General features: G+C 39.7%; 1 protein-coding gene across 1 annotated transcript; it reads left to right on the top strand.

Annotated features, from left to right (window-relative positions):
* LOC109833139 lies at positions 6143-8604 on the top strand. Its single transcript, XM_020400702.1, has 2 exons — positions 6143-7065; positions 7116-8604. The coding sequence occupies exons 1-2, from the start codon at positions 6143-6145 to the stop codon at positions 8419-8421; spliced, it is 2229 nt and encodes a 742-aa protein (XP_020256291.1). The 3' UTR covers positions 8422-8604.

The raw sequence follows: 10811 nt of genomic DNA, 5'->3' as shown, positions 1-10811 counted from the left end.
GGATAAGGAAATTGATAGTGCATGAAAAATTCATTTGTGCACTCGAGGTGGACAATGTTTCTATGTGGCAAAGATCCCTGGTTAAAGCACGCAACGTGGGGTTGTCCTGAACAAGATTCTAAGCGGCTTATATTTCAACCTGTCTATCAATCGAAGATAATGCACGCAGCAGCCTATATAAACAACCGTGATGAGCCAAATGTAGCGATCCGAATGAATCTCGTACCCTCAAAACGTTAGTGTTTGATACGGGATGCTCAATCAACAACTCGGACAGACATTGCCAAATATGTGTCACAGACATTTAATAGGAGTAAACAACAATGTATTTGCTTAATTTCGTGTCTTCATGTAAACTTTTTTTAGTTTGCAAATTGTAAAATTGCAAAACTTTAAATATCACTACGCATGTATCTCAGATTATCTTTGGACGCATAAAATTATTGTAATATCTATTTCGTATATTCAGCGTATGCAAGATGCCTACAAACTGTGATGTGAAATGAAAATTTTTAGTAACGCACAATACATATTGTTTTATTTTTCGCCAAGCCAAATTGCATCTCATAATATATTCATTTGTATGTTTATTCAACTTGCAATGTCTAAAAAACATTGAACAGTGAGGCTTATTCAGAAGAACTAACCCCAGTCAAGACCAATCCCACTGAGGAGAGCCACTGGAGTTCAGCCGAGCAAGAGTCAGCTATATCTTAGTTAACTTAAGTAATTTTATCATGCATATATAGCACAATGATAATTATTCTTTTATTTTTTAAGGTCGAGGGTGAGAAGAGGCCGGACTACGCTTCCATTATAGCAGATCCTCCAGGATACTTCGAGACATATATTCCCGGGAGTTGAGGCAGGCGCCTTACCAGCATGTGCAGAGGGGTACAACTCAAGCATACTGAAAAATACATGCTGGCGAAAAGACGATTGATGGGAATGGGGAACCACAGATTAATTGAGATTTTATGCTGATGCAAAAATTGAAATCAGACAAGATTTGGTGAGATTGATAAAAAATTTTAAACTAGGTAAACCAATCTCATAACTTCTTGATCTTTTTTCTTTGCATTTATATTCTGATTAAATAGAACGCCTAATGCAAATTCTGAAACTTAGTTCTAACGCCGGTTTAGCTTAGATAAAACGTCAATAATACAAACCCCAGTCTAAATTCAATGTTCTAAAGTTTACATAATTGAACATTTTTTGTCCTGTATAATATTGTAATACTAATTAAAGTGTTGATATATCTAATATGATTTTTTTCTTTTGTTGCTAGAGAAAAACTTTATCAGAAAAGGACGCCAAGGTAGTGACTTAACAAAAAGTTACCCCGGGATGGTTTTCGAGCAAGTGGAGGATGGGGCACACTAATGGGCATTCCAACCGGACAATGGGCCGCTATTACTTTACTCAACCTTGGCATGCTTGAACGGAGGAGTGATTAATGTGAATCCTTATTAACGAGCTGGCGAGGCCAGCAGCCATTCATGTATTGGAAGTATCATATCGAGATGTGTAGAACGGTAAATTCTTCTAATTTAGCACAATTATTTTTTAATTCTCTGTCAATTGATTGTCCATGCTAACTATATCTTTAATTTTTAGAGATTATTTCCATCATCGAAGACAATCCCGTAGGCCTGGAATTTTATCTGGATACACAGCGAAAGTCAAGCATTCTCTTCCGGAGTGGGAGACATGATGTTAAAGAAGAAATGCTTGATTGTTTCACTCACACTGGAGAAGGATAAACAAGCGAGCATAAGAGGGTTGAGCCCTGAGCACTTAGCTGCATTATAGTATTGTGGGCCAAAGCGAGCACAAGGTAAATATGTATTAGCCTAGAAATTATCATCAAGCTTATTATCTGCAAAACTGTGATATATGTCCATTGTATATTATAGTTTGTACTAAAATTCTCTTCTTCATGTTGAAGAAAAAATGCCAGAGAAAATAAACAAATCGAGGGTTGAAAGATTATGATCATCATACGCGGGACTACTTCATTTGCCCAGATTGAGGATCAATTTGTTAGGACACACGTTAAATAAAGTCTTTAATCTTTTATATCATATTCTCTCCGCTTTCAGAATATTTGATAAAATCTTACTAATATATATATTTTTAAATCTCAGAACGCATCCATTTATCCACTACCAGAACTGCACAGGAGGACGATGGTTCAATTTAAGAAGGGTACGATGACATGAGAATAGGAACAAAAGCTAGATGGTGCCAAGAAATGCAGTAACTAATTATCGTCTGTTTTGTTGAGAATTTTATTGTTTGCACTCGGCTTTAAGTGCATATGCACGTTGTTTTTAATGTAAGCACATGGTCTATTAATCTAAGGTAATAAGTTTAAGGAGAGTAATCATAATAGTCCTCTGTCTCTCTTGCTACAGTGTATGAAATCTTGCTACTATCTTTCATGTTTTTTTTTGAGTTGGAGACTTTTTAGATACTGTTTTTTACCCGAGAACCCTCTAAGTTTAGTGTTGAGGATGTTAGAACTTTTTTTCTGACCCGAAGAACCTCTAAGTATGTTAAATATCATACATGCATACATAAAATAGTTACATGCATACCCCTTCATATTCTTTTCATAACTAAACCCATAATTAGAAACAGCAGTAATACACCTTCAAATTACATCCACTTTTGTTTCTGATGAAATATAGAAAGGCTAAAAACTAGCCCATTCCCAAACACATAGAAATAATGTTATTAGAAAAATTGGTATTTTCAATATTAAATCCTCAATGAAACATTATTAATGTGAAGTGTTAAGGAAGATGCAGCATACTCATCTTTTATTTACTTGTTCAGGTAAATATATCTTTTATTTTTGAAAGGTCAATTCTTAAATTATTTTCTGTCTTTAGGGACTCTCGAAAAACACATATTCTGAGGTTGTTGCACAGAGCCAAGAGCCCCTGACTAGAGAGCAGAAATGTATAATGTGAGCCATTTAGTTTGTGCGGACTTCCCAAAAAGGGAGGACCAGGTTGGATGGAGTTGGAGCTCAGGGGGTGTCTACACAAATTCCAGCCTCCGTCGATTTCCACACCGCTCGACTATGCCATCGGGCCTCTTACATCCGCAGGAGATTGCACTCAGCAGGCGATGCAGCCTTGTTTCCTCTGTGATGAATATGTTAGCATGGTCAGATCCCGAGGCGATTGGGAGGATATTCAAGAGGAGCTTATGCGAGTGATCCAGCCTACTGCTACTTTTGCGATGGTTCTAGGCAAGTGTAATGATCTTTAGAAGGCGCGGTTCCTACTCGGTGCAAAGCCCAGATTATGAACTTTCTGGCCACTCAAAAGGCATTTACTTCTAGTGGAGAGAGTAGCAGACAGGTATACTTATTATATATATGTAAAACATGATTACACACAATATTATGTGATTCTAAATTTAAATTTTTTTTTTGTTAATTGGAGATGATACTATGGAGCACGAGTCGCTAGGGATGAAAGCCGCCAGTGGCGATGCGACGATGATGACATGGATAGAGCGATGACCTATCTTAGTGAGTTATACCTAAACTCGTGTATTGGTTATATTGGACATCTTATTTGAGATCTATGATATGGGTATATGTTTTGTTGTGGAAGATTTTGTGAGTTAGAACTTATGATATGTGTGCAGTTGTTATGGATTTTTCGTGGATTAGAATTTATGATATGCGTGTATTTAGAACTTATGATTTGTGGTGGATATGATTTCGAGATGTTTGTGAAACTGAATGAAACATATGTGGAAATTGAATGAACATGTTTCGAATATTTGTGAAATTTGATTGAATGAGAGATGTTTGAAATTTGGATATATTTCGAGATGTGAATGTGCCAGGAAATTGAATGTTGATGCTTCAGATTTGTATGTACAGGATATGTACAGGGAACTGATATATAAGCAGCTTCATTTTTTTCCCTAGAAATGATATCGCTGCGGTGGTGGCCGTCAGCGATAACATATCGCTGACGGCACTCCCGTCAGCGATGAATATAACACGCTGACGGGTGGCCGTCGCGATAACTATCGCCGCGGCCACCCCGTCAGCCGATGTTATATACATCGCTGACGGAATGCCGTCAGCGAAAGTTATCGCTGACGGCCACCCCGTCAGCGATAATTTGTACAGTGTTGACGAACAGCGCGTCAGCAACAAAAAATCACTGACGACTCCGTCAGTGATGTTATATCATCGCTGACGGAGATTCCGTCAGCGATGTTTAATTATAACTGACGGCTCTTGCCGTCAGCATTGTTGCCGTCAGTAATAAGCATTACTGACGGTCCCCGGCAGCGATAGTTTGTTTCTCCTGACGGACTATGCTGATCGGCGTATCGTCCGACTGGCGGATGCCCTTTGTCAAGGGCATACTTGCTATCGCCGACGGGATTTTAAGCATTCCTGACGGGAAAGCCCGTCAACGATACCCGGTTTTCCACTAGTGATCCCTGAGTGAAAGTTTTTCTTTTACTCCTTTACCCCTAAAAGCAAAAATAATTTCAAGAAGGGTAAAAGCACCGGGCAAATGAAGGTATAAAAGTAATAAAAAATCCACTCAAAGAGTCTATATGCCACAATGAAACTATGCTAGTAAATGGGGTCTATGTGCAATTGAGCTCTTTTTATATTATTCCCTTATATCTTCCATATTTTAAAACTAGCGCCTCAAATCATGGAATTGCTATCAGGTCTCACAATTAAGAAGCTATTTTGAATTAGTCCGTCAAATCATATAAATTGCTATTAGGTTCCCTAATTCTAAGTAACTTTGAAATTAGTCCCTCCAATCAAGCATAAAGTATCAAGTAGAGGGAAATTAGACCCTCCAATCAAGCGTTAAAGTATCAATTAGAGGGAAATCAGCCCACCAAATCATCTAAGGTTCTATTAGTTCCCACAATTATCATAAGTTGTTTCAAAACGGTCCCTTTATTGCTAATTCTACTATTCTTTAAGGACTTATTTCAAAATAGCTTAAGAATTAGGAGACCTCCTTGCAGTTTTAGTGATTTAATGGACTAATTTTATAATATGAAAGGTTTAATGGATTAATATTGAAAAATAACCTCTGTAATTTCTTTAAAAAAAATTTACTGTAATAATTACTTTTGAATCAAACATAAATCAATGGACCAGCTTCCCTTGCTATCACTCTCTTTCCCCCAAAAAATTGATTAGTCAGCTGTACAGGCTAGAGAGAGCATCTCCAACAGCTTCCTCATTTCTTATTTTTGAAGAATTTAGTTAGGTTTTTAGTTCAACAGATTCCCCATCTCATTCCCCAATATAGGGATGAAGGAGAAAAAATGGGAAAGTTTTCCCAAGTTTGTAGCATTCACCAAATTTTTGGAGGAAAAAAGAGATTCTTCAAAATGGAGAAGCTGTTGGAGTTGGTGTAAAAATAATTTGGAGAATATGACTTTTGCTTCTCCATTTTGAAGAAAATTTTAAAGAAGCTGTTGGAGAGCTCATTTGCAAAAGAGAACAGTCAAATACTAGATTCGAAGTCTCTCTCTCTCTCTCTCACTTTCAGGGGTCAAAATGCAAAAACCAAAAAAGCAATTCTATAGTCAACGACACTTTTACTTACAGTGAAAAACTTCAATATCACTCGTTTAGCTCATGCTCCTCTCTTATAAATCTCTACATCAACGACATACAAAACAGAGCTCCTCCCATGGCAACTGCAACCTGTTCCCTCATTAAGAGATCTTCATTCACTCTCCCTTCATTCTTCCTTGTATTTCTCATCACATTCTCCTCCTCTTCTCTGTCGGCTCCTGCCAAGATAAACTATGCTGATCACTGCAGCTCATTTGTTCCCCAGTCAACACCTGTTGCCGCTGCATCCAACATCAACCTTATATCTACAACGGCCATTTCTCCGGCGGCAACAAGATCCTCGGTCCTGATCCTGACGCATCATCTTCTTTCATTCCTCCCTCCCCCAATTACCTCTCTTTCTACCTCAACGGTGCGTACCGAACCAAAACCGATGGCCTTCTCCACATTATCAGCTCAATCAACATTGCCTTCGGGCGCGGAAAAGGGGTGAGCTTTGAAAACCTTTCTGGTTTCTGGTCAAAAACTACAGGAAAAATCTGCATGGTTGGCTCTGGTAACAGCTATGACACCAGCCTGAAACTCTCAGCCGTCTTTAAGCTCCATTATCCCGTGAACAGAAACATTTCTTCTAGTGTTGTTAGCGGGATGATTGAGAGCTTAGATTCACCTGAAGACCCGAATCACTTTGATTCAATCTCAATATTAGGCTATGCTCCAATTAATTATAGCTATACCCAGATGCCCAGAGCTCGAGATTCTCGCTCCAAAGTGAAGGTTCCTATAGGATTGCTTGGGTTTGAACCAAGTGATGCTCGTAATTACCTTCCAAGATTAATAGCAGGCCAGTATCCGTTGAAATACGGGAGTGACTGCTCTTCTGGGAATTGTGGCACTCCATTTTCGAATAAGAACGGTCTCGGTGTTTTGCCAACCTTTATGATTTTAGACCAGGTTTTCTGTTCTGAAAATGGCAGTGTACATATGTCTATACGCTTCTCTAATACAGCTTCCAATAATTATCTCAATAGCTTGATTCCTGGAAATTCTTTAGTTGCTGAAGGGTACTGGGATTGGGAAAAGAAGCTCCTTTGCTTAGTAGCCTGTCCGGTGCTAGAACCAAAAGATTATCTAAAAGATTCATCAGTTGGTGAATGCACAATTGGATTAACCTTCATGTTTCCTTCCGTCATCACAATTGATAATCCAAGCGACATCTCAGGGCAAATCTGGAGTATCAAAGACAAGAAAGCTCCCGGGTATTTCAAATCAGTTTCATTCCGGAGTACGGGAACCAAGTTGGATAGTTTTCTTCCTGGTCTCAAGTATGCATACACTAAATTTGACCCTGTGAAGAGTACTTGCAAACACAATCGAGGTAACTGTTCTGGAGATGAAATTTATCCTGATGGGAATTCAATTATGGACTTGACTTTTGAGCTTTCTTTGAGAAATTTGAAGGAAATGTGATGTTCGGTAATGCTAGGCCTCTCTCTTTTGGTGGCAAATTCTTTAGTAGTTTATATTCAACAATGGCTTTTGAGATTCCTTTTGTGGAGAAAAACTCTAACGTTAGCCAAAACCTTTGGAATGTGAGCTATAGAATAATCTATACATCCTTGAATTCAACTACAGGTCTGGGTGAACATAAGCATTTCTCAGCAGAAGGAACCTATAACTCCGCAATGGGGACATTTTGCATGGTTGGCTGTCGGCTTCTAGATAATTCACCGGAAACTCCCATGGACTGTGAAATTGTCATTAGTATCCAGCTATCTCCTTTAAACCTGTACAATGGAGAAAGGAGACATGTCAATGGGACTATCAGGAGCACTAGAGAAAAAGCAGACCCTCATTTTTTTGAGCCTTTAGAGCTCTCATCAAACAATGTGTATCAATCTGAAGCAATCAAGTCAATGTGGAGAATGGATATGGAGATAATCATGGTGATGGTCTCTCTCACACTTGTATGTGTTTTCATTGCGCTTCAACTCTTCTACGTTAAGAAGCACCGAGACGTGATCCCATCGATATCCGTCACAATGCTTGTTATTACGATGCTTGGATATATGATCCCTCTAGTTTTGAACTTTGAGGCTGTATTTGTAAGGCGTCAAAATACGACGAATGTTCTTCTATGGAGTGGGGGGTGGCTAGAAGTGACTGAGGTTATGGTGAGAGTCATGACCATGGTCGCTTTCTTACTGCATTTCCGTCTTCTTCAGTTGGCTTGGACTGGGAAATCTTCAGAAGAGGGCAGAAGAGGCCTGTGGATAGCTGAAAGCAAAACTTTCTTGCTGTGCCTTCTGCTGTATTCTTCTGGAGCCATAGTTTCTTGGTCCATTCATAAAAGATCTAATTACCCTCGAGTGAAGAGCTTCGACTATAATCCTAATCAAAATTGTTTGTTGATGGATTATCTACGTTCTTACGCTGGCTCGATAGTTGATGGCTATCTGCTTCCTCAAGTTATTCTCAACATAATCTCTGGCTCTAAAGATAAGGCTCTCACCCCTCAATTTTATATAGGGATTACTTTGATTCGTGTAATGCCTCATCTTTATGTTCCTTATAGAGCGCAAAACTTTGCCCAACATCTCAAGTCCTCGTACATTTATGCTAACCCAGATGAAGGCATTTACTCCTCTGCTGGGAATAAAGTAATTCCAGTAACAAGTATTCTCTTCGCGGTCCTGATATTCTTGCAGCAGAGACTTGGCGGTAAGTTTCTTATTCCACGGAGATTCAGAAGGCGTTGTGGATATGAGACGGTTCCTGCTATTGGCCTGGAGTCTTACGGGGACTATGGGCACCTTCGCTAAGTTCATCAGGGTGATTTTTACTTCTTTAGATTGATACTCTCCATGTGTTTATCTCTGTAAAAATAAATTGAACGGAAATTGTTGTGTTTGCGGGGCTATGCTTCGATAATGGTTGATTTTTATTTGTTTGTGTGTTTGTGTATCGAGTAAAATTAAGTGGGTATACTCAAGGATAATGAAGATAGCCTGGTTTTTTATTCTTTTTCCCCCCTTCTTTTCTTTATTAGTTCAGTTGTCATGTTAGAAGAGATAATTAATACTTTTTTCACATGGTGTTACTCATATGTTAATTTTTAAAAGGAATGGACATAGACCGCTCCATCTCCTCTTGATTGTTGTGATAAAGATACGTGTACATAAATGATTTATTCTATGATTTTATTCTTTTCTAATTATAGGAGATTAGTTACCTATTCCAGATGCCTAATTATAGGAGATTAGATACCTATTATGGGTTCCTTAATTCTCTTTGTAATTGAACGTTGTACTGTATATATTCAATGTGATTCAATAGAAAATAAAGTAAGCCGTTATTTCACTAAGCTCTTCATGGTATCAGAGCCCTGTTTCTGAACCACTCTTCTTCCCCAAAAATCCTAAACTTTCCTCGCTCTCTCCGCCGGCCGCAACCACTGTGATGCCAAGAGGAGTTCTCTTTCAGTCATGGCCAATGAAAATAATCAAGTTCTCATACCCAACAGTCACGAACCCACCAAACCTCTCATTGCAGTCAATGTACACAACTCTGTGAAACTCACATCTACTAAGTATCTCTCTTGGAAATTGCAAATCGAAGCCATTCTCTTTGGCTATGACCTACAACAGTTTGTTGACGGATCCCTCTCTGCACTGTTTTCGTCGAAAGTGGTTTTCATTATCGAGTTCATTACAACTTTGATCGTTTACAATGAATTCAAATAACAAAATAAAGATTACAACTTTCTAGAAAATAAACACAAGAACTGTTTATCAACTCTTGCTTGTGTGGGTTCTTCGCCTGTGCTGGGGATGTTGATATCCGTGGACTGCTGCGGATCAGATCCGGTTGTCAGGAAATTGATAAAGCTCCTACTTCACGAAGAAAGTATTCGTTTGAAGCACTGAAATCGACCAAGTGAAATCAGTAGCTCTTCTCGAGATTAAGACTAAGCCTAATCTCAAGGAACGGACGGAAACAGGCTTCAGATCCTTCGAAAGACTCCTTCTTTATGCCAATGTTCGCCGGGATCTCGCTAGCCCTTGCTAAAATTCGTGGCTTTTAGCTCTGAAGTTCGGCAGCACCTCCTCGTCTTGACAATATTCCCCCCGGTGAAATGAGCCCCTAGGCCTGTATTTATAGGCTTCGGTTGGGGGTTTTTTGGATAAGAATGAGAGATTTGGCCTTATCTTCAGTCAATAATGGCCTAACCATGTTTGTGAATAATATCAAGTCAGTTGGGATCCCCTGGAATAGATAAATCCTGAGAAAACCCATCGAAAATCGTCAAAACACATTTTCGGGTCAAACCTGCGCGAAACGACCCTTGGTGAACCACGTGGCCGCGGTTCACCATCGGGTGAACCACAAGGCTGTGGTTCACTTCATGGTGAATCGCGCGGCCGCGGTTCACTTCCTGGTGAACCGCTGATGCGCGTGAGTTGATGCTCTTTTCCCTTTCTTTTCGCCTTTCGGTGTTTCGTTAACTTGTACGCTTCGCTGAGACTGATTGACGAACGTGAGTTGATTGACATACATACGCTTGTTGACCGACGCGCGCGAGTTGATTGACGTGCGCGTGTTGACCAACGCGCGGGAGTTGATTGACGTGTGCGTGTTGACCGACACGCGTCCACTCTTTGCTTCAAGCTGCGTGCGGGCTCTCATAGACAATTTTAGACGCCTACAGATACCTCCTCCAAAGTGTTTCAGCCTCATCCTTTTATAGTGGAATCTAAAATGCTTTGGATATGATAGACCTCCACCTTCAATTGGTGTCAAAAGACCTACAACTGGTTTCAGTTCTTGACTTCTCCACTTTTTAGTCCATTCAGTGTTTTGTCGAATAGCTAAAATTCTTCCGGTGGTGCGTTTATCGTCTGACCGTTGTCGAAGTCTCGAATCGAAATTGATGAGTTGATTTTGGCTCGTGTCATTGAGTTGACTTTGAACTAATTATCTATGTCGCAACATGTTGACTGGTGTTGACCTAGGGTTATGTGTTGATTGGCGACCTTAGGGTTTCGTATCGATCGGCGTTGCCTTCCATCACAACGCGTTGACCGGCGTTGACCTAGGACTATGCGTTGACCAGCGTTGACCTTAGGGTTTTGCATTGACATACGTTGACTTTTATTGCAACGCGTTGACCTTGGGTCTACACAGTTTAAGCTCTTAAGGTGTTGGAGCGTGA

The sequence above is a fragment of the Asparagus officinalis genome, chromosome 1 (genome assembly GCF_001876935.1).
Source record: "Asparagus officinalis chromosome 1, Aspof.V1, whole genome shotgun sequence".
Classification (NCBI taxonomy): domain Eukaryota; kingdom Viridiplantae; phylum Streptophyta; class Magnoliopsida; order Asparagales; family Asparagaceae; genus Asparagus; species Asparagus officinalis.
This window is presented reverse-complemented; position numbering and strand designations above follow the sequence as displayed.

Excerpts from the sequence above, each read along its gene's own strand:
- LOC109833139 (XM_020400702.1), top strand. The coding sequence starts at position 6,143 with ATGGTTGGCTCTGGTAACAGCTATGACACCAGCCTGAAACTCTCAGCC. Across the intron at positions 7,066-7,115 it reads TTGAGAAATTTGAAGGAAAT|TAGTTTATATTCAACAATGG; the intron begins GTGATGTTCGGT and ends CAAATTCTTTAG.